The sequence below is a fragment of the Chiloscyllium plagiosum genome, chromosome 34 (genome assembly GCF_004010195.1).
Source record: "Chiloscyllium plagiosum isolate BGI_BamShark_2017 chromosome 34, ASM401019v2, whole genome shotgun sequence".
Classification (NCBI taxonomy): Eukaryota; Metazoa; Chordata; class Chondrichthyes; order Orectolobiformes; family Hemiscylliidae; genus Chiloscyllium; species Chiloscyllium plagiosum.
This window is the reverse complement of record NC_057743.1, coordinates 3,818,820-3,844,180: the sequence shown is the minus strand read 5'-3', so window position 1 is coordinate 3,844,180 and position 25,361 is coordinate 3,818,820. Positions and strand designations below refer to the sequence as shown.

At 42.2% G+C, this 25,361-nt stretch overlaps 1 protein-coding gene across 2 annotated transcripts in view; it reads right to left on the bottom strand.

Moving 5' to 3' along the window:
* Positions 1 to 1,224: 1,224 nt before the first annotated feature.
* epha8 (eph receptor A8) overlaps positions 1,225 to 25,361 on the bottom strand; it is a 523,624-nt gene continuing 499,487 nt past the window's right edge. For both annotated transcript variants that reach the window (XM_043675512.1, XM_043675513.1), the window contains exon 17: positions 1,225 to 4,020. In XM_043675512.1, the coding sequence (XP_043531447.1) occupies positions 3,906 to 4,020 (115 nt within the window). In that variant the 3' untranslated portion in view covers positions 1,225 to 3,905. The remainder of the gene's footprint in view (positions 4,021 to 25,361) is intronic.

Genomic DNA, 25,361 nt, shown 5'->3' with positions numbered 1-25,361 from the left:
TGACATCAGTTGATGCAGCATCCACCACCTTTGTGGAGACAGTTCCTAATCTTCAGATCCACAGAAAAGGTACAAAGTAATTATTATTAGCATTAGCAATGGATTAAAATGTCGGTCCATCCAGCAATGTTTACATCCATGAACAATAAACAAAAATGCAAACAAATAACAACTCCACCGCAGTATCACATGGTATGGAAACTTCACCAGAGACCCAAAAGCTCCCCCACAAACTGACAGATCTCAGAGCTCTACCACACACCCACAGAGCAAGCAGAACCACCACAGATACCGGAGTTCCACCAGTGTCCCACAGAGCATGGAGCTCCACCACAGACCCACGGAGACTGCAGCTCCACCACAGACCCAAGAACTGGGAATTCTGCGACAGACCCACAGTTCCCAGAACTCTGCTACAGACCCACAGAGCTCAGAGCTCCATCACAGACCCACAGAGTCCAGAGCTTCACCACAGTCCCACAGAGCCCAGAGCTCCACCACAGACCCACAGAGCTCAGAGCTCCACCACAGTCCCACAGAGTCCAGAGCTTCACCACAGTCCCACAGAGCCCAGAGATCCACCATAGACCAACTGAGCCCAGAGCTCCACCACAGTCCCACAGAGTCCAGAACTTCACCACAGTCCCACAGAGCCCAGAGCTCCACCATAGACCAACAGAGCTCAGAGCTTCACCACAGTCCCACAGAGCCCAGAGCTCCACCACAGTCCCACAGAGCCCAGAGATCCACCATAGACCAACAGAGCCCAGAGCTCCACCATAGATTCACAGTGCCCCAAACTCCACTATGGGCCCACAGAATTGCGAACTCCAGCACCGACCCACAGAACCTGGAGCTCCACATCTGAGCCCAGAGTTCAACACAGACCCACACAGTCCATAGCTCCGCCACAGACCTACAGAACAGGGAACTCCATCACAGACTCAGAAACTCCACTACGGACTCTGGAGATCCACTAGAGACCCCACAACTCCCCCTCTGAACTATGGAACAGAGAACTCCACCACTGGCCCACAGACCTGAGGACTCCACCACTGATGCACAGAGCTGTACCACAGACATGTGGGTCTGAAGCTCCACCACCGAGTTGGAATACCACCCAGGCACACACAGCCAGAAACTGTCACAGAGACACTGAGGAACTCTAGCAATATACCACAGAGTTTGTGACACAATGATAATATTAGGAGATGGTCACTGGGCAATCATTGCTCTTGTCTCAAGTCAGTCACATATTTTATAAGGTCGTGTATGAAAATACTATACTTAGAAAGGTGATGTCTATATGTTTGTTTAATTCATTTTCAACTTACTCACTTGGCATGAGATAAAATGATGATGAAGTCAATGAAAAAGAACAGTGAGACATGAAAACATAAATCATGGGATAGTTTCTGGTCTAATGACACCCTGAATGTTGCCATTTAGTATTAGGTCAAGATGTTAATCCATTCTTTTATCTGAATATTACTACCAAGCTGCTTCCTGTTTATACAATGTATGTGTTAGTTTCTAGCAATGTACTTCAAATCCCTACATTACAAATGTATTGCCTTCACAGCTTTACCTGATGCATTGTAGAAGATCAACTGGTAAATACCGCAGAATTCTAACATAATAACCTTATCAGTTATACAGTCTGGAGAGATGCAGGACAAGAAATGTGACAATGCCCCTCTCTCCCTGTCTGGAGTATAAAAAAGTATCTATTGTTTTTACATTTTACTAATGCTACCATATAATAATAAATACTAAAATATTCATTTAAACTGTTCTAAGGTGGTACTTATAAAGAGTTTGACACAAGTGCTGCAATCCAAACCACGAACAGTCTGAAAACACAGGTCCAGAACCTCGGAGAGGCTCACACTCCACAACTGACTCCATGTGAGGTAAATCATGCAATTGATTTAAAGGCTCATGACCTCCTTTCAAACTCCAGTTCCCATTTTAGGAAGAAGGAACACATTACTCATAAATATAATCTTTACTGTTTACCACCTTGGAGCCTAAACTAATTAAATTAATCTGCAAGAATAATTTCTAGGTAATGCACATCTGATTCAAACATGGAGTCGTAGTACTAAATAACTGTCCTCTTTAGTACTCAGATACTGCCTATGATGGGTTTGGCTGAGGATCCTAAAGCTATAATGTTCCTATAGACTCGCAACTCCAATGTCCAGTACTGCATCAATATTGGAAACAAGGAGTCAGACTGAAGGGAATGATAATAGGCTCAGATTTGTGTTGGACATATGGTTGCTGAACGTGCATGGGACATTTGTTGATGCAACATCAACACTACCATTGTCATTAGTCTTATTGCATACGTTGATCTTAAGTTGTTGTCTTGCACATGTGGCTGGAGTTAATCTTGTTATCATGACAGTAATTGCTCTATCAGTGTGACAGACTCAGAACTCACAAGCACTGCTGGTTTCTGCATAGCTCAGTTAAGCTGTTGCACCAGCATTTGAAAGTTACTGAATAGTACTTTGTTGTAAAGGTGAAGTAAATCACCAAAGTCTTACTGGATCATTGGTTGCCCTCTTATCAGAGAGAGATACGAATGATGGCGATGTAATCTGAGGGACACCATGCCTCAGGCAAGGGGACAGGCTGAGAAGGAGAATCTTTCATGATAACCTCAGCTGGTGCCGGAATTGAACCCACAGTGTTTGCATCCGCCTGAGCTAAACTAACCCCATAGGTGTCAGACATAGTTCACAGCAAGTCCCAGAGACTATGTGGAAGAATTACTGGGACATTTGCAGGTGTTGAAATCCTAAAACTTGTCCAGTGAATGACCACCTTCATCATTAAAATCATAAGAAGTAGGAGCAAGAGTTGGCCATTCGGCCCCTTGAGCCTGTTCCATTCAGCTCAATAAGATCATTGCTGATCTGATTGTGCCATTAACTCCACTTAAACTTGGCTGACTGGTACCATCTTCATAGCTTCCAACTTCAGAAATTGGAAGATTTCATTATTTGTGCAACCAAAATAGTAAACGGGTTAGGGGGTACATTTTCTAGGTAGTTAAAATTGAATCTGATTTACTGATAAATGCACAATGTGATATATTGCCTCTCAGTCCTGGTTTCAGTATACTGAGTCTGTCAAATAATTCCCATGTCAGAAGTGCAATCTCTAAAATCTCAACTTCAGACAAAAGAGCAATCTGTAAAGTGTCTGCGCTCTCCAAATTTCAATTCAACTAAGAATAAATGGTTAAATAATTTCTTTCAAAAATTTTGTACATTTTGACATGTCCACAGAACTCTCAATGCCATAAAAATTCTGATTTAAATCCTTCCTGGTAAACATGTATATTAAAGTTGAAGACTGCTCTCAAGATGTTATGACAATGATTGGGTTTTGCAGCTGCATAGGACTGGTCCTGAAGCTCCTGGTCATACTAACTCCTCCACTTCCCTGTTCTTCTGAAGCATCTTTCTTACAGAGGATCATGTCTTCTAAATCCTTTACTGGAGTCAGTGCACTCTGGTGGAATGAGGTACTTATACCACTTTGACGAGATCCTCATTCCTGCCTCTTGGTGCTTGCAGTGAGGTCACTGTCAGTTCAGAGGGAATGAAGGTCAAACACGGTTACTAGCACATTGAATGCAGTTCATTCTTCCAGAGAAAGATGTCTGCCTGAAGATTGTCCATTATAAAATGGTGACCAATGATCATAAGATTGTCCAAGGAGTTGTGTCAGGAGAGAAGCAGCACCCATCTCTTGCATTTGTAAATCTTTTCTTGTTTATATTAAAGGCAAATTATAAAAGACTGATGTTCAGCCAATTTGATTTCCATAGTGTCCTTATTGCACATTAGCCTTAAGCTATTGTACGATCTACCGTAAATTCTGACTGGCTATACATGGATACCTGGGCCATTTGAGCATATTAGCTGTTCCCTCATGATCTGAATGCTGCTAAGGATTTTCTTCTGATGTCCCATCAACGTTATTCCAAGTCTTCGGACGTCCCTGTGATTGAGAGGCAAAGACAGGGAGAGAAAAGACAAGAAAGAGTTTTAACAAAAATTGAATGAGACCACATTTCACAGCTTTATATGCAGCTTAATAAAATTTCATTTAGTTTGTAAAAATATTCACGGTTGGACTGATGCCTATTTTATGACAGAAAGGAGACTTGGCCAAAACCATGCCAGAGATGTTGCTCGTTGGAAGAGAGGTGTGTGTGTGTGTTAGAGAGAGAGAGAGACAGAGATGTTCATATCTTTACATGAAATGATAAATAAAAACCAGGCTGTGCAGAGAAACAGAACAGATTGAGTTGCTGAGCCTAAACACCATTTGCTATTAGATAGGACAGACTATCTAATGTGGAAGCACACATTCTCTCTGTCCATTAAGGAAAATGCAAGAAGGGAAGAGGAGGGAAAATATCTTGAAATTAAGAGTGATAGAATCATAGAGTTGTATACCATGGAGACAGGCCCTTCAGCCCAAACTGGTCCATGCTGACCACAATGTCCATCCATGCTAACCCCATTTCCTGCACTTGGCCCATATACTTCTAAACCTTTTCAATTCATGTATTTGTCCAAATGCCTTTTAAATGTTGTTAATGTACCCTCCTCAACCATGTCCACTAGCAGCTTATTCCATATGCATACCACCCTCTGTGTAAAAGCATTGCCCCTCAGGTTCCCTTTTATTCTTTCCTCTCTAATCTTAAACTGATGCCCTGTAGTCCTCGATTTCCCAACCCTAGGTAAAAGACTGAGTGCATTCACCCCATCCATGTCTCTCATGATCTTATACACTTTTATAAGATCCCCACCCCAGTCTCCTATGCTCTAAAGAATAAGGTCCAGCTTGTCCAATCTCTCCCTGTAACTCAGATCCTTGAGTCCTGGCAACATGCTTGTAAATTTATTCTGCATTCTTTTATGTTTAATAACATCCTTCCTATAACAAGGTGACCAAAACTGAACACAATACTCCAAGTGCAGCCTCAGCAATGTCCTGTACAACTGCAACATAACTTCCCAACTTCTATACTCAATGTACTGACTGATGAAGGCCACTGTTCCAAAAGCCTTCTTCACTGCCCTGTCTAACTGTGACTCCACTTTCAGAAAACTGTGCACTTGAACTCCAAGGTCCCTCTGTTCAATTACACTCCTTAAGGTGAAAGTGAGGACTGCAGATGCTGGAGATCAGAGTCAAGATTAGAGCAGTGCTGGAAAAGTGCAGCATGTCAAGCAGCATCCAAGGAGCAGGAAAATCGACATTTCGGGCAAAAGCCCTTTATCAGGAAAGGCTTCATGAAGGGCTTTTGCCCGAAACATTGATTTTCCTGCTCCTCGGATGCTGCCTGAACTGCTGTGCTTTTCCAGCAGCACTCTAACCCACACTCCTTAAGGCCCTACCATTCACCATGAAACACTTATCTTGATTTGACTTTCCAAAATGCAAGACCTCACACTTATCTATATTAAACTCCATTTGCCACTTCTCCATCCACTTTCCAGCTGATCAAGGTCTTGCTGCAATTTCTGATAACCTTCCCCACTGTCTACGATACCGCCTATTTTAGTGCCATCTGCAAACTCAGTTGTGATGGAAATTAAAACTTAAAGAGTGAGATGGTCAGAGCTTGGGTTCAAGGTGAGTATTCAAGGTGGAAAAGGCTAATGCTCAGATCTAATTTGGTATGCCAGTGTCAAGATATGAATCGGCTATTGGTAGGTTGCATTGCAGAAAAACAAAAAGCTTCCTTGCTAAATGAGTTAGAACTTCAGAAATGGGAGGACATTTAAGAGGTGATTCCATATAGTATATGGAAAGGGCTATTCCTAGAAGAGCATTGAGCCTGACAACACTATCAAGTTTAGGAGGGTGTTAGATAGCTATTTGATGAATACAACAATGCAGGGGTGCTAGTCTGTATGTGCCACCATTCATATCCTGATGAATGTTAGAATGTTACAAAGTAATGCAGTCAAAACCTTCCAAGGAAGTATTCTCCCTTTTCCTCCTACAACCCCTCTCACTACCTCTCCACCTCCTCTGACCGTACTGCAACTATCAATCCCCCACTCTCCCATCTGCCCCCACTCTTGGTCCCCTTATTGCCAGAACCTCAGGTTCAAATACTTCCGAGGATGCCATGATCTCAGCTTGGGGAGAAGGGCAACAGAAGCAAGGAAGACATTTTGATTTTAAGGATTGATCCACAAGAAACATATTTGGGTAAAATTCCTTAAACCCAGAAAAAGGGGAGACGTTAAGGCAATTCTTATAATTTGGGGTTGTTGACAATATCACTGGACATTCCTCTGCGAATTAAACTTGTGTACTGTGCCTTTCTTTGGTAGGACTGTCAACCCACGGTGATCAATTTACTTCAGCATCTCATTGACATGACAAGATTCCCTACATTTAGTGGAAGCTGGCTGGTTGTATACATTTCCCCCCCAAAAGACAGTGAGCTGTACAGTGGAGTTAATCAGACAGCAACCTGCAAATATGCAGTCAAATGTGTCAATCTGTGTTCTAGGTTAACCTGCTTCTCCACAGACTGTACTATAAAAAAAACCTAACCAATAGCCTCAGAATGGAAATCAATTTAAGGGCAAGAAGTTACTTAACTAACTAGTTACTCAGAAAAAAAAGTACAAAAGAAGAGAGAATTCAGCATTTAGAAGTAAATTAGATTAGATTAGATTAGATTAGATTACTTACAGTGTGGAAACAGGCCCTTCGGCCCAACAAGTCCACACCGACCCGCCGAAGCGCAACCCACCCATACCCCTACATTTACCCCTTATTACCTAACAATAAGGGCAATTTAGCATGGCCAATTCACCTAACCTGCACATCTTTGGACTGTGGGAGGAAACCGGAGCACCCGGAGGAAACCCACACAGACACGGGGAGAACGTGCAAACTCCACACAGTCAGTCGCCTGAGTCGGGAATTGAACCCGGGTCTCTAGCACTGTGAGGCAGCAGTGCTAACCACTGTGCCACCGTGCCGCCAAATTAATTTCAACATAATTCATAATTACAGCCTCTTGCCCAATGGCGACCATGAATTAAACAAGTAATTATCAGGGTGAAAAGTGGTTATCAAAAGTTGTTAGCAAACCAGATTAAGCAGAATCCCAAGGCTTTTTGTACACAAATAAAAAGCAAGAGGGTAGCAAGGACAAAGCAGCCCACTTGCCTGGCACATTATCAACTACCATCCACATATTTATGGTCTTCACCACAAACACACAGCAGCAGCAGTGTGATGCATTTAGAAGATTCACGGTCGCAATTCAGCAAGACTCCTGAGGCAAGATCATCCAAACCTACAACCTCTATCATCTCAAAGGATGAGGCATAAGATACACTGAAACACTTGCAAGATCCCCAAGTCATTCACCACCCTGACTTGGAAATATATTAATGTTATTTCACTGCAGTGGAATCAAAATCCTGAAACTCTCTCCAAAAAAGCAATATGGGTGTCCCTACATCCCAAAAACTGCAGTGGTTCATGAAGGCAGCACCCCACCGCCTACTCCGGGGCAATTAGGGATGGGCAATAAATGTTGGCCTTCCTACAAATGAATAAACAAAAACAAGAAATCAAACCACTCGCCCTAATGACATACCATGCCACTTATTGTAGCTTTCAGGTGTTCTTTACTCTGAAACTTGGTTCAATATTAGGATCTGTGATGTGTTTTTCTTAATAACTTTGTCCCTTTATTCCTAATAAAGCTTCAGTAATAACGTCACAAATAACCTTTAACCCTTGAAAACTAACAGCACAGAAAAAGGCCCTTCAGCCCACTGAGTTTGTCCCATTCAAAAGTAAGCACCTAGTTATTCTAATCCTATTTTCAAATACTTGGTCCATAGTTTTGTGGACTCCTTGCAAGCGGTCAGATAGACATTGAAACCTGGATATCGGGTCTCCCTTGCCTGCTGAGGTAATTTAACCCCATCTGCTTGTGTTATTCTAGCCTGAGCTTACCAATGAGGTTCACAGTCTCTTTATTCTATTGAAGTGTCACTTACTTGAAGCTGGTTGACTAAGTGACCACTTGTCCATCTCTGTTAGGCTAGAAATTGGGGAGTTGGAGGTGGGTTTAAGTCAGGAATCTGATTTTTCACCCTTTAATCTCACCTAAAATTACCACTGAGTTTGGCTCACACTAGCCCTCACCCTACATTTGTACATTGTTGAGTTTGAATCCAGTGTGGAATTAAGAATCTAATGATGACCATGAAACCATTGCTGAAAAAATCCATCTGGTTCACTAATGTCCTTTGGGGAAAGAAACTACTATCCTCAACTGGTCTGGCCTACGTGTGACTCCAGATCCACAGCAAAATGGTTGACTCTTAACTGCCTTCTGGGTAATTAGGGATGGACAATAAATGTTGGCTGAGCCAGTGATGCCCACATTCTGGGAAAAAAATTAAAATAAAGGTACATAGATGCCGATAACTTAGGTACAATTCTGAAAAACCAATCCTTAATCACTAACTGCAAAATTCAGGCTGCAGAAACTTAGCGGAACTTTCCAGTAAATGTGGCAAACAGGTTTGAAACCTTGAGGAGTGTTGTTTGAGAAAAACCTGCTTATAATGAAGCAATTACTCCATCTGGGAGAATCTTCCTGCACACACTGATATTTGAAGTATGTGCTCCTGCAAGAATCAATTGCCATCAGACATTTATTCCTTAATTATAACCAGCAAAAGAAAACAAAACTGGGAGGCTTTTGCCTCAAAACATTTTTGGTTGAAGGATGGCAGAATTAAACAACCTCACCATCATGGGCAGAAACATCTCAATCACTACAATGATCTATACTGCGTACACGGATTAAAACAGACAACTGATTGATGTCTATTGGACAGATCGGAGGAAAGTCTTCTTTTTCTGTGAAGGCTGATCAAAGCAAGTTGGGGTTTGCTCCAAGTTCTGTATGTTTAAAGGCTGCCACTGGCTGCAAACAAAGGCACTTTCAACAGAGGTAGAAGTTTACAAGTGTGAATGTTTCTTTGCATTAAAAAAATTGCACATACTATCATTTTCAGATACAAGTTGTATAACTTACCCAATGTTACAAAGTAAGTTATGATTCATTAACAAAATAGTGTTAACCCTAGTCAGTTCCACCTCTGCCACGTCTGCAGATGTAGTGATGGCAGTTTTTAAATCATATAGGTCTCTCAATGGCACGCGTGAGCTTTGGCTGTTCCTCTGGCATCTGCTCGCTTCCAGGTAGTGTTCATTCTTTGGGGATTGATTTACCCTTGGCAAGTGCTGTCATCTTGGACCCTTATTTTATTTCTGTATAATATACAGATATAGAAAATAGAAGTTGAAGTAGACCATTCAGCCCTTCGAGCCTGCTCTGTCTTTCAATACAATCATGGCTGATCATCCAACTCAGTACCCTATCCCTACTTTCTCCACATACTCTGTGATCCCCTTAGCCCTCAGAACTGCACCTAACTCCTTCTTGAAAACATTCAATGTTTTTACCTCAAATGCTTTCTGTGACAAAGAATTCCTCACCATTCTCTGGGTGAAGAAATTTCTCCTCAACTCAGTCCCACCCTGTATCCTTAAAATGTGACCCTGGTTCAGGATGCGGAGACACATGAAAGAAGCTATCACAGATCATTATCAGAATAACTACTTCAAGCTTCAGATTTCTTGCAATTGAGATGAACAGACATTTTTAACTTTCTGATGAAGGGTTTTTGCCCAAAACGTTGATTTTCCTGCTCCTCAGATGCTGCCTGACCTGCTGTGCTTTTCCAGCACCACATTCTTAACTCTAATCTTCAGCATCTGCAGTACTCACTTTTGCCCATTTTTAACTAAATGTCTATTAGCTGGAACTCCAGAGTCTTAGCTTTGCTAGTTCTCTTGGCATAGTGATTGTTCCATCATACAGCCTCCAGGTAACCTTCAAAGACTTCAATTTTGGGTCACCAACTTGAGCCACTTTATATAGGTAAATGAAGTTTGTGATGTTGAAGTTTGTGATGTTGAATTTCGTGATGTTGCATCAAACGCCAGCGTCTATCCTGATGCTTCACATTCCCTAAATGTTCTCCTTCTGCAATCTTCATTCTAACAAATATAAACCATTAGTTTCGATAACATTTGTTGTGTGGTGCAAACTGGCTGATATTTCTCCAGATGCCATCTTTATAACCTTACTTTGCTTGTTTCCAGCAAAACACTTGGCTGCAAAGTGATTCAGCTTCCTGCGGTTATAGCACTGCTTTCCCCATCTTAGATATGCTTCCTTCTTGGTCTGTGTGACATCCTCCACAATATGTACATCTTGAACTTTCAGGCTTTTCTGCTATTTATTGATAATTTTATCCTCCAATCAGTTGTTCTCATGTCACTTGGATGTCTCTCAGCATAAAGTCTCATCTGTCCTGTTATTACACTCCGGATAAACAATCTCAGGGCTTCTGCACATTTCTTAGCAGATGTGCTCTCACTTCAGCATCTCATGGCTGATGTGATCCTACTGTTGATGAAATTATCTTCCAGTTTAGAAACCCACAGGATTCAGCTAAGTATCTATGGAGTCAAATACTGATTAATAGTCTCTATGTCCCAGGAACTCTGATGTTGAAGATATATTAGACATAAGTAACAGCAATGTGGGATTCAAAGCTTGCCTTCAAAGCCCTCAAAAATCTCTGCAATATGATTTTTCTGCTCCTCAATGTGTTTAAGTTGTAATACAACTTAAAACAATCTTACATCAGCATTAATGACAGCATTGCTATTTTTATTTGATCTGATTTTTTAATTAATGTTGTCATTTCCTAGCACTGCCATTGAGAGTAAAAAGTAATCCAACTCTCTCTTATAGCTCCTTTCATTTCACAGTACATCGAAGCTGAAAACACACAGCCATTTTGACTCAACCACAGATGCATATACGCTAAGCTTCCCCTAGGTTTCCCCTTCTGAGGAATTACATCCTGATCATGTTCACGCTGGTCTTTATCCTTACAGTCTATGTTGGCAAACAAAAACTCTCCTACCAAATTCGGCTTAAAGCTTGATCAGTATAAATTAACGGAGCAAAGGATTTAAGGAATATCTCAGGATCAGGAGCACAAGCTGTGATAGTATGTAATGCATAAGTAATACAAATTTGTAGACTTTTGTCCCCCACTTCTTCCTTGCTGTTTCTTCCATTTGATGGCTCTCCTAAAAGCTCTGAAGATCCACATGGTTTCAGCCTCAGCATTCCTAACTCCATGTTTCAAGTCATGTGTTTTCAATGGCTGCCACAAAGGCCTTGCACTTGTAAAGGTCACATGATTGTAGCAAACCATTCTGTACGACAAGGATAAAGTAACAATTCTCAAAACAGGTTTCCATTCCTCTTGTTCACAGCATATAGCAAACAGCAAGGGATCTTGTGTTGCGCTGGTAGTGTCCCTACCTCTGAGTTACATAGACCTGGATTCAAATCCCAATTGCTCCAGAAGTGTGTGATGAACCCTCTGAAGAGTTTGATCAGAAAGTATCTAGCCAGCAAAAGTCAAAGCTAGCCCTCTTGTTCTGATGTTTCAAGAGAAGCATATGTCAGGTACAGGCAAGACAGATTGGATGAATCCTTCGAAGAGTATAAAGGCAGTAGGAGTATACTTAAGAGGGAAATCAGGAGGGCAAAAAGGGGACATGAGATAGCTTTGACAAATAGAGTTAAGGAGAATCCAAAGGGTTTTTACAAATACATTAAGGACAAAAGGGTAACTAGAGAAAGAATAGGGCCCCTCAAAGATCAAAATGTGTTGCTGGAAAAGCGCAGCAGGTCAGGCAGCATCCAGGGAACTGCTGGAGATCAGAGCTGAAAATGTGTTGCTGGAAAAGCGCAGCAGGTCAGGCAGCATCCAGGGAACTATGCTGGAGATCAGAGCTGAAATGTGTTGCTGGAAAAGCGCAGCAGGTCAGGCAGCATCCAGGGAACTATGCTGGAGATCAGAGCTGAAAAGGTGTTGCTGGAAAAGCGCAGCAGATCAGGCAGCATCCAGGGAACAGACCTCACTTTCTCCCCTCAAAGATCAGCAAGGCGGCCTATGTGTGGAGCTGCATGAGATGGGGGAGATATTAAACGAGAATTTTGCATCAGTGTTTACTGGTGAAAAGGACATGGGAGATAAAGAATGTAGGAAAATAGATGGTGACAGCTTGAAAAATCACCATATTACAGAGGACGAAGTGCTGGATGTTTTGAGAAGATTTGTAGCTCAGGTTGAGGTTCTGGATGTAGGTTTGCTCACTGAGCTGCAAGGTTCATTTTCAGATGTTTCATCACCATACTAGGTAACATCGTCAGTGGACCTCCGGACGAAGCACTGCTGGTGTTTCCTGCCTTCTTTTTATATGTTTGAGTTTCCTTGAGTTGGTGACATCATTTCCTGTGATGACATCATTTTATGGTGATGTCACTTTCTGTTCTTTTTCTCAGGAGGTGGCAAATGGGATCCAAGTCAATGTGTTTATTGATAGAGTTCCGGTTGCAATGCCATGCTTCTAGGAATTCTCATGTGTGTCTCGGTTTGGCTTGTCCTAGGATGGATGTGTTCTCCCAGTCGAAGTGGTGTCCTTCCTTATTTGTATGTAAGGATACTAGTGAGAGAGGGTCGGGTCATTTTGTGGCTAATTTATGTCCATATATCCTGGTGGCTAGTTTTCTGCCTGTTTGTCTAATGTAATATTTGTTACAGTTCTTGCATGTTATTTTGTAAATGACATTAGTTTTGCTTGTTGTCTGTATAGGGTCTTTCAAGTTCATTAACTGTTATTTTAGTGTGGTGGTGGGTTTGTGGGTTACCATGATGCCAAGGGGTCTGAGTAGTCTGGTAGCCATTTCCGAGATGTCTTTGATGTAGGGGAGAGAGGTTAGGGTTTCTGGATGCATTTTGTCTGCTTGTTTGGGTTTGTTGCTGAGAAATCGGTGGACAGTGTTCATTGGGTACCGTCAAGACCATCAATAATAACCTTACTGATATAAAACTCACTAAACAGGAGGAAAACAACAACAAACTGCCATTCCTTGACGTCACAATAGAGCGAACAGCCAATGGGGAACTTCAAACCAGCGTCTACAGGAAACAACACATACAGACCAAATATTGAACTACAGAAGCAATCACCCGAACATAAATGAAACTGCATCAGAACATTATTTCAACGAGCCACCACACACTGCAATACACAGGAACTACAGAGGAAAATCACCTATACAGTGTATTCAAAAAGAATGGGTACCCAACCCAGGATCTGATCAGGTGTACACTAGAACTCTGTGAAAAATTAAGGAAGTGATTACTGGGCCTCTTGCTGAGATATTTGTATCATCGATAGTCACAGATGAGGTGTTGGAAGACTGGAGGTTGGCTAATGTGGTGCCACTGTTTAAGAAGTGTGGTAAGGACAAGCCAGGGAACTATAGACCAGTGAGTCTGATGTCGGTGGTGGGCAAGTTGTTGGAGGGAATCCTGAGGGACAGGATGTACATGTATTTGGAAAGGAAAGGACTGATAAGGGATAGTCAACATGGCTTTGTGCATGAGAAATCATGTCTCACAAACTTGATTGAGTTTTTTTGAAGAAGTAACAAAGAGGATTAATAAGAGCAGAGCGGTGAACATGATCTATGTGGACTTCAGTAAGCCGTTCGACAAAGTTTCCCATGGGAGACTGGTTAGCAAGGTTAAATCTCATGGAATATAGGGAAAACTAGTCATTTGGCTACAGAACTGACTCCAAGGTAGAAGAAAGAGGGTGGTGGTGGAGGCTTGTTTTTTAGTCTGGAGGCTTGTGTCCAATTGAGTGCCACAAGGATTGGTGCTGGGTACACTACAAACTGGAGGTGTAGTGGACAGCGAAGAAGGTTACCTCAGATTACAACAGGATCTGGACCAGATGGGCCAATGGGCTAAGGAGTGGCAGATGGAGTTTAATTTAGATAAATGCATGGAGCTGCATTTTGGGAAAACAAATCTTAGCAGGACTTATACACTTAATGGTAAGGTCCTAGGGAGTGTTGCTGAACAAAGAGACCTTGGAGTGCAGGTTCATGGCTCCTTGAAAGTGGAGTCGCAGGTAGATAGGATAGTGAAGGCGGCGTTTGGTATGCTTTCCTTTATTGGTCAGAGTATTGTGTACAGAAGTTGGGAGGATATGTTGCGGCTGTACAGGACATTGGTTAGGCCACTGTTGGATTATTGCGTGCAATTCTAGTCTCCTTCCTTTCGGAAGGATGTTGTGAAATTTGAAAAGGTTTGGAAAAGATTTACAAGATGTTGCTATAGGGAGAGGCTGAACAGGCTGGGGCTGTTTTCCCTAAAGTGTCGGAGGCTGAGGGGTGACCTTATAGAGGTTTATTAAATCATGAGGGGCATGGATAGGATAAATAGATAATAGGAAGGGTTTGGAGTGATGTGGCCGGGTGCTGGCAGGTGGGACTAGATTGGGTTGGGATATCTGGTTGGTACGGACGAGTTGGAACGAAGGGTCTGTTTTGTGCTGTATATCTCTATCACAGTATGACTCTATAACTGGAGGTAGGTATAGGTGGTCTGATTAGCAAGTTTGCAGATGACACTAAGATTGGTGGAGTAGCAGATAATGAAGGAGACTGTCAGAGAATACAGCAGAATATAGATATATTGGAGAGTTGGGCAGAGAAATGGCAGATGGAGTTCAATCCAGGCAGATGTGCAGTAATGCATTTTGGAAGATCAAATTCAAAAGCGAATTATACAGTATGGATAGACATTTCTTTATCCGAAATTCCAAAATCCGAAGAGCTCCAAAATTCGCAGTTTTAATCATGAAGTTCTGTTTCTCCAAAACAAGGTTGCTTGTCATGCAAGCAGTTAACCCAACTCCACAGCCACTCGATCCATGTCACTCAGATGTGACATGGTGGCATGGTCCAGCACTGGCAGGAATCAATTGTGTCTCAGCGCTCACACTATTCACATGTGGGCCTGCTGCTCAGTAAGATTTGTTTTTGTTTCACTGTGAAAATGACATTTATTCCAAAATCTGAAAAATTCTGAAATCCGAAAACCAGCTGACCCCATGGGTTTCGGATAAAGGAGTGTCTACCTGTATACGGAAAAGTCTTGGGGAAAATTGATGTCCAGAGAGATCTGGGTGTTCAGGTCCAATATACCCTGAAGTTGGCAAAGCAGGTCAAGAGAGTGGTCAAGAAGGCATTCAGCATGCTTTCCTTCATCGGACAGGGTATTGAGTACAAGAGTTGGCAGGTCATGTTGCAGTTGTATAAGACTTTGGTTCGGCAATATTTGGAATACTGTGTACAGTTCTGGTCACCACATTACCAAAAGGATGCGGATGCTTTGGAGAGGATGCAGAGGAGGTTCACTGGGATGTTACCTAGTATGGAGGGTGCTAGCTATGAAGAGAGGTTGAGTAGATTAGGATTATTTTCATTAGAAAGACGAAGGTTGAGGGGAGACCTGATTGAGATCTACAAGATCATGAAAGGTATAGACAGGGTGGATAGCAAGAAGTTTTTTCCCAGAGTGGGGGACTCAATTACTAGGGGTCACAAGTTCAAAGTGAGAGGGGAAAAGTTCAGGGGAGATATATGTGGAAAGATCTTTATGCAGAGGTTGGTGGGTGCCTGAAATGCATTGCCAGTGGAGGTTGTAGAGGCGGGCATGATACCATCATTTAAGATGTATCTAGACAGAGACATGAATGGGCAGGAAGCAGAGGGATACAGATCCTTAGAAAATAAGCAGCAGATTTAGATAAAGGATCTGGATCGGCGCAGGCTTGGAGGGCCGAAGGGTCTGTTCCTGTCTGTAATGTTCTTTGTTCTTTGTTCTAACCAAATGGGGCTCTTGTGAAGCAGTTGTAGTTTCCCTATCTCTGGCTCAGGAGGGCTTGGTTCAAGTCCTACCTACTCAGGAGGTATGTGTAACATGTCTGAGCAGTTTGTTTAGAAAAAAAACTATCGCAAACAGCAATTGGGCACTGATTCTTTTTCTTTTATTCATTCACTCCTCAGATAAACGTGTCACTGGCTGGGCAAGCATTTATTGCCCATCCCCTAATTACCCTTAAGAAGCTGCCTTCTTGAACTGTTGCAGCCCATTTGGTGCAGGTAGGTTTACATCCAGAGGGAATTCCAGAATTTTGACCCAGTGATACAGGAGGAACGATAATAAATCTCCAAGTCAGGATGGTTGTAAAGAAGGATCACTAGATATGAAACATTACATCTGCTTTATCTTCACAGACCTGCTGAGTATCTCCAGCAATTTTTGTTTTGCTCCTGGATTTTAACATGTCACCTTTGTCCAGCAAAGCAGACAAAGCTTAAATAAAAAGAAAATACTGGGGGACACTTGTTGGATTCTACACTTGACAAAGGTCACACTCTGAAAATACTGATTTGTATTTTCATCAATGTGAAAAAAAACACTTCAGTTTTAATAAAAGCCTTTTTTGTTCGGTTCCCCTGTCTTGCTTTGTGCTTCTGAAGTTATGCTGAAGTGGGTATTAGTCAGTTACTGGACTATCGTGGTTTAAATTCGGTTTGAGAACACTGAACACTGGCTGGAGGCAGTGCGCTAACTGAGTCCTCAGGCACCAATCTCCCTGCTGTGTTGCTGAGTCTCACTCGTGGTTATTTCAGCTTCTGAAATCTGTACTCTGAACAAAGCAAATGTGTTTTTTTTTAAACAAGATAAATATTTGATGAAGCAGCGAAGAAAACAGATGAAGCAATCAGGTTATATCAGCAATGAAAGGATGGCTGCTGCCTGGCCGCATTAGGGTGTAGGGCACATTGTACATTAACCTTTCCAGCTGAACAGGTAAAAGTTACCACCAGCTTGTTCCTTGTTGACCTCTGAAGGAATAGATCCATTTCAGGAAGGATTCTTCAACAGAATGTTAACTTTACAAGTGTGACTGCATCTGATGAATGTTCTCTATTTTTCAGCAGTTTTCTGCATTGTTATTTTACCAGAATCATTATTTCATATGTTCATTCATTGCTACACAGGCCTTAAAACAGGCTTTTAATATGATGCTTGGATGCTTTTTGATTTTAAATCTCCCTGTTTAAATAAATATATCAAAACTATTTCACTGACTCAGCAGCAACTGAAACTTCTCCACAACAGCCATAAAATCATCCAGCATAGAAAAGGCCCTTTGGCCCATTGACTCTGCGTCACATGATCCAATGTAGCTCCACATTCAGTGACTATGACAGTGGCGTAGACACCGAGCAACCCAGAGACAGACAAAGGGAAATATGCCCTGATTCCTGTTTTCAATTGCTAACCAGTGACTCCTAACCGTTTGTGTCAACATCTATCAAGGGTAAGATGAGAATCAGGCAGTGTTGCCCTGCAGTCAAATATCTCACAGCTGTGGGCTCCACTTGTTGAATAGATGCGTGGCCATTGGTATGTACTTGGAGGGGAGAGGGAGAAAGTGCTTCAAGCTTTTGACAACCCACTCAATTCGATCTGATTTCGGAACACTCTCCCATTCACCGACTCTACCCCATTGTTGGTGAAAGATATTGCATAGTTTACACAATTTACACAAATGCACAAAAATTAGAAGTCTATATGCACCCTCTGCATTAACATCTTCCATTATATATTCCTTCTATATCAATAACGACAATTGACCATACACACTCACGACATAACATGACATGTTCTTTTTTTAATATTCATCCATGGGATGTCATTGCCAAGGCCACCATTTCTTTGCCCATCTCTAATTGAGCTGGAACTGAGTGGTTTGTTAGGCCAATTGAGAAGGCAGCTCAGAGTCAACCTACTGTCGAGAGTCACAAGGAAGTTAGATCCAGTAAAGACTGCAGGTTTCCTCCTGAAAGGATGTTAATGAACAAGATGCATTTTCACAATAATGGGCAGTGGCTACATGGTTGTCATTAGGCTAGTTTTAAATTCTAGTTTTGTTGATTTGAATCAAATTTCATCACTTCCCATGGTGGGATTTGTACCCATGCCCCTAAAACATTAACCTGTGGCTCTGGATTACTGGTACAATGACTCTTCCATTTTAACCCTGCCACCCTCTGACGGCAATGTATTTGTTCACTCAGCCCTGTACCACAACCACACTCGATTTGAATTGATTTGAATTGAATTGAATTGAATTGAATTGAATTAAATTTATTGTCATGTGTGCTGGAGCACAGTGAAAAGCTTTGTCTTGCAAGCAATACAGGTAGATTACATAGTTATGTAGCATAGATAAGTAAATAATAGGTAAACAGCGGCAAAAACAAAAACACAGGTACAGGTGAATGTTAAAGGTTTGTGACTCCATTCAGTATTCTAACAACACTAGGGTAGAAACTGTTGCAAAACCGGCTGGTATTTGATGCATGAAACTCGATTTCTCTTTATTGTGAACAAGGCTGCTGAGACAATTGTCCAAGTTACATTTACATAAAGGTCTGAATATATGACCGTAAAATCGACATTGAATTTCATTAGTTTGGGTTGGATCATTTATTATTCCTCATTGCCTAATCCTACTTTACTGAGGAGAGATAATTAAAACACGAAAAGGAACTTTTAGGTTCACTTCATAATGTTGAAGATATCAGCATTTAATTTGATTGTTTGCAACTTATAACATAAATATTGGAAAGGAGACATTTTTGTGATTGCATTGGTGATTACATCATTGATAATTTCTATTACTTGCAGATTTTTCAGCAAAATGTGAAACCTTCAGTATATTTTGAGCATCAATAACAGATTACAGTTTTATGAAAATAAATTCAGTTTATTAATTATGCTTTATTTATTGTCCCTCATAATATGCCACTGGTTTCACACTTGGTTCGCATGTGTATACCTTCAAATTGTTCACCACGTTCTGTATAAATCTATTCCATTGTTCACCATGCTCTGTATAAATCTACTCCATTGTCCTACAACAATGAAGGAATTGGTTGGGAACAAGGACCTCAAACAACTTTTGTAATTTGGAGATGGCTGCTCACCTAACTGTAAGATAATCACACATAGAGTCACAAATACAAATATCAGCAAGGGGCCCAACTTCACTAGCTTCCCACCGAGTTTTGGAGTACACCTGATCAGGTCCTGGGGATTTACCCACATTTATGCACTTTAAGACATCCAGCACCTTCTCCTTTGTAATATGGACATTTTTCAAGATTCATTTCGACTTTGAGCAAAGCCCAAAGTGGTTCAGACCCTTAGTGAGAAGCCTCAGAGAACTTTAAAATGCAGGTTTGCAGACTCACTCCATAATAACAGTTCATTTGATAGGAGTGAAAGAAAGACTGATGTAAGGTCACCTTCAAATCATCAGTGAGATGAAGTTAGCTCAAGCTGATCTTTTGGAAGATCTCTTGGGAAATGATATTTCAGAGCAGACCAACTGGAGAATGCTGCATTTTCATAGCCAGAGTGGTGTAATCTCTCACTAGGTTACGGAGGAAGAACTGAAGTCATGCTGTGTTTTGTGATTTATGCTTTTAACAATGAACTTCTGATCAGATTTAAAAAAAGTTACGCCAAACACAAAACAACATCCCTCACTTTACAGCACCGTGGATCTGTCTCCCTTCCTCTCAATAACATATCATTAGTTAAACTTTAAGACAACAGTGTCATAAGTCAGGTTAGAGTTAGTGTAGATGAATGATCATTCTGGTAGCCTGTCATTCTTTCATGGCCATGTTTGTGCAAGAGAAAGGTGAAGAGGTTTTGTAAAATAATGATGTGATCATCTGTTTCATGATCTGTGAACAGTTCAATACAGAGAACATGAATTTGTGGGCAAAACAACACCAAAAGAATGTTCACCACAAGTAGAAAGGCCTCAAATATCCTCAGATTTTGAGCATAACTCCTGCAGGCTGGCAGGCAGAATGAGACTGGATAGCATCAGCCAAAAACCTAGGCAGGCCATGGATTTTCTGGTTGCATGGCTCTGACAGGCATTGGAGATACATCCAAAATAGAATTGGGCCAACTTGCCTTAATCAAACAATCAGCGTTGTAGAGGTCTATAGCACAAGAAAAAGGTCCATTACATCAGTGCCAATCAAAAATAATTGCCTATCCTTTCTAATCCCATGTTCCAGCACTTGGCCCATAGCTTTGTATGCTTTGGCACCAAAAATACACATTTAAATACTTCATAAATATTATAAGAATTTTTTCCTCTATTGCCCTGTCAGGCATGATGTAGAGGGGCCGGAGTGGGCAGCGAGTTCCAGATTCCCATCACACTCAGAGTGAAAAGCATTTTCCTCACATCATTCTAAATGTCCAGCCCCTTACCTCAATCAATGTCCCCTAGTTGTTCATCCCTCCATCTCTTTGCTCTCTACATCCCTCATCATTTTATACATCTCAATCATGCCCTCTCTAAGTCTCCGCTGCTCTAAGGAAAACAGTCCCAGTCTGTCCAATCTCACTTCATAACTAGAACTCTTCAGCCCAGGCAACATCCTGGTAAATTTCTTCGACATCTCCTCCAGTATAACTAAATCCCTTCCAGAATTGGACACAACATTAACAAAGGTTTCAAACAGTTTCAGCATAGCCTCCCTGCTCCTCAACTCAATGCCTTGACTAATAAATCTCATATGTTGAAACTTTATTGCTGGAACAGCACAGCAGGTCAGGCAGCATCCAGGGAACAGGAGATTCGACGTTTCGGGCACAGGCCCTTCTTCAGGAATGAGCAGAGAGTGTTCAGCAGGAGAAGATAAAAGGTAGGGAGGAGGGACTTGGAGGAGGGGCGTTGGAAATGTGATAGGTGATGACCTGGGGTGTGCAGTGAGAGAGGGACTCACTGAAATCTTTGTAGAGAGAGGCAGAGAGCTTCTTCAAGGAAGGCATCCTTGTAAGAGGATTCGCAGTAGGTTGAAATCTTCGAGGAGAAAGTGAGGTCTGCAGATGCTGGAGGCCCAATAAATCTCATATACCTTCTTAACCACTTTATCTGGCTGTCCTGATACCTTAAAGTACTGGGGCCTTACATATGGCCTTATATAGCACACTTTTGGCAAAGGGAAAGAACAGGAATGCAAATAAATACATCTTGTAACTGAGAACAAACTGAATTTATGTAGCCCCTTTATCTTGAGAACATGTCTAAAAAGCATTTCAGGTGAGTACTGTGAAGCAAAATTCAGCACCCTGCTATATAACTAAATCCTCAATGTTAAAAACTGTTTTGCAATGTGCTGTAATACCCTGGTCCAACTCACTAAACTGGCACCAAGAAAGTGCAGTAAGTGCATGTAAATGTGTTGACAAAATGGGAATCAAAGTGAGATAATTAAATCAAGATTTTGTAAATTAGAAAAGTTTGGAAAAGCGTAAATAATAAATGACTATTCCCAGTGATTTATCAATCAGAAACACCTGTACAACTGCTTAGAATGATAACTGGGAGGAAAATGAGGAATAACTCCCAGATTTACATTGGCTTCCAACTTCCACATCTGTAAGCTCATGTGACTTGGCCTATCTCAGCTGCTGAAACACTTAGAGATGCTCTTGACACCCTCCAGACTCCAACTATAACAACATGCTCCTGGCTAGTCTCCAATGTTCTCGCCTCAATAGCTTTATTGCATGAGATATCTGTCCTTGTTTGAAACTCGCCCCATGTGTCATTTACAACTTGAACTAGTTAACCATTGGTTGCCATGCCTTCAGTTGCCTAGACCTCCAAGCTCTGGACTTCCCTCTGTGCACCTCTCCACCTAATTTTCTCCTTTAAGATTATTCATGAAACCTGAATCTTTGACCTATCTTTTGGTCATCGGAACAAAGATTTCATTACTGGCTTGATGTTATCCTTATTTTATTTTGCTCTTTTGATACACCTTGGGACTTTTTATTGGGATGTGGCTGGACCAGTGTTTATTGGCCATCCCTGATTATCCTGCCAAAAGAGGTGGTGAGCTGCCTTCTTGAGTCACTGCTGCCCCTTTCATTGATGTTAAGCTTCTTGAGTATTGTGGAAGCTGAATCCAACCAGAAAGTGGCTCATACATACCTTTTGTAGATGGAGGACAAGATAGCAGACTTGTGAGTTACTTGCCAAATAATTTATTGCCTCTGATCTGCTTTTGAAGCCATTGCTTCATGGTATTGAAGAAGCTATATTTATATCATAGAATCATGAATCCCTGCAGTGAGGACAAGCTGTTTGGCCCAATAAGTCCACACCGACTCTCTGAAGAGCATTCCACCCAAACCCACTGCCTTACCCGATCCCTTGAACCCTGCATTTCCCATGGCTAATCCACCTAATCCACACATTCCTGGGCAATTTCCCATGGCTAATCCACCTAACCTGCACATCTTTGGACTGTAGGAGGAAACCAGAACACCTGGAGGAAAGCCACTCAGAAACGGGAAAAATGTATAAACTTCTGGGTGGAAACCCCAACGGGCAGCATGATGGCACAGTGGTTAGCACTGCTGCCTCACAGTGCCAGGGTCCCAGGTTTGATTCCAGCCTTGGGCGACTGTCTGTGTGGAGTTTGCACATTCTCCCCGTGTCTGCATGGTTTCCTCCAGGTGTTCTGGTTTCCTCCCACAGTCCAAAGATGTGCAGGTCAGGTGAATTGGCCATGTTAAATTGCGGAGAAAGTGAGGTCTGCAGATGCTGGAGATCAGAGCTGGAAATGTGTTGCTGGAAAAGCGCAGCAGGTCAGGCAGCATCCAAGGAACAGGAGAATCGATGTTTCGGGCATAAGCCCTTCTTCAGGGGCTTATGCCCGAAACGTCGATTCTCCTGTTCCTTGGATGCTGCCTGACCTGCTGCGCTTTTCCAGCAACACATTTCCATGCTAAATTGCCCATAGTCTGAGGTACATTAATCAGAGAGAAAGGGGTCTGGGTAGATTACTTTTCGGAGGGTCAGTGTGGACTGGTTGGGCCAAAGGGCCTGTTTCCACACTGTAGGCAATCTAATCTAATCATAATCCACATAGACAGTCACCCAAGGCAGAAACTGAACCCAGATCCCTGGTGTTGTGAGGCAGCAGTGCTGACCACTGAAGTCAATGAACAGTGCAGGATGGCATGCCTGGCGCAATACTAGATGTACCTAAAAGTGAGGTGCCTATGTAGTGAAGCTACAACAAACTGCATAAGCAGCACGTAGAGGGCAGTGTGATATAAATAGCCTTTATTTATATTTATTTTAATGTCATGAAAGTTTAAGTTTGGTTTTTTGAATTATGAATTAGTGACATTTAGGTGTTTGTGTGTTTGAAGTTAATAATTAACTTGTAAATATTTCGTAGCCATGGTGATTTTTTGAAACAAATCTCAGAAAGCCAATTTGGCAGCACTAATGGCTTTTGCTCACCTTATCTTATGACTTAGCAAAGGGAACTATTAAGCTTTAAGGTCTGTTAGAATTTTCTAAACTTAAGGTTTATTTTAATTTTTGGGAATACCTATAGTACACTGAAAGAGTTTTTTTTAAATAGTTTTACTTTGTTTTGGACAGTTCTGTGAAGTCTTTGGATGGAGATGCTAGTTTAAGAAGAGAGAAATATAGTAAATCTAGAGCTGGTACTGGCATGTTGGATTAAATAGTTTTCTTTTGCACTCTAAGCATTCTGTGATTCTGTCGTCAGTTACCATAAAGTAAGGAGTTAGATCATTAGATCACTTACAGTGTGGAAACAGGCCCTTCGGCCCAACAAGTCCACACCGACCCGCCGAAGCGCAACCCACCCATACCCCTACATTTACCCCTTACCTAACACTATGGGCAATTTAGCATGGCCAATTCACCTGACCTGCACATCTTTGGACTGTGGGAGGAAACCGGAGCACCCGGAGGAAACCCACGCAGACACGGGGAGAACGTGCAAACTCCACACAGTCAGTCGCCTGAGGCGGGAATTGAACCCGGGTCTCTGGCGCTGTGAGGCAGCAGTGCTAACCACTGTACCACCGTGCCGCCGTTAACTCCAAACCAGACTGCTAGGTTTAAACCCAGAAGAGGTAACCTGAAGCAGAGTACATTTAAGTTCAGGTGTAAGATATCTCAGGAAGAAACTATCAGCGTTTCCAGTCTATGAGTTAAAGCCTGATTTACCTTAAGCCTATTCAGGTATTAAAAAATATGTGTTCTCTGGTGTAAAAGAAGTGTTTCTGGGGCTCTATATATGGGATTTTTTTTTATTTTTGGAACATACCAAAGAACATTTTGGAGTTAATGAAATTATACTTTTATTTTGCATCAGTATTTACTGTGGAAAAGGATATTGAAGATATAGACTGTAGGGAAATAGATGGTGACATCTTGCAAAATGTCCAGATTACAGAGGAGGAAGTGCTGGATGTCTTGAAACGGTTAAAGGTGCATAAATCTCCAGGACCTGATCAGGTATACCCGAGAACTCTGTGGGAAGCTCGAGACGTGATTGCTGAGCCTCTTGCTGGGATATTTGTATCATCGATAGTCACAGGTGAGGTGCCGGAAGACTGGAGGTTGGCAAACGTGGTGCCACTGTTTAAGAAGGGCGGTAAAGACAAGCCAGAGAACTAAAGACCGGTGAGCCTGACCTCGGTGGTGGGCAAGTTGTTGGAGGGAATCCTGAGGGACAGGATGCACATATATTTGGAAAGGAGAAAGTGAGGATTGCAGATGCTGGAGATCAGAGCTGAAAAATGTGTTGCTGGAAAAGCGCAGCAGGTCAGACAGCATCAAAGGAGCAGGAGAATCAATGTTTTGGGCATAAGTCCTTCTTCAGGAATGAGGAGGATGTGCCAAGCAGGCTAAGATAAAAGGTAGAGAGGAGGGACTTGGGGGAGGGGCGTTGGGAATATGATAGGTGGAAGTCTGCAGGTCAAGAAGGCGGTGCTGAATCTGAGGGTTGGGACTGAGAAAAGGTGGGGGGAGGGGAAATGAGGAAGCGGTAGAAATCTGCAATCATCCCTTGTGGTTGGAGGGTTCCTAGGCGGAAGATGAGGCGCTCTTCCTCCAGGCATCATGTTACCATGGTCTGGCGATGGAGGAGGCCAAGGACCTGCATGTCCTTGCCGGAGTGGGAGGGGGAGTTAAAGTGTTCAGCCACGGGGCGGTTGGGTTGGTTGGTCCGGGTGTTCCAGAGGTGTTCTCTGAAACGTTCTGCAAGTAAACGGCCTGTCTCCCCAATGTAGAGGAGGCCACATCGGGTGCAGCGGATGCAGTAAATGATGTGTGGGAGGTGCAGGTGAATTTGTGACGGATATGGAAGGATC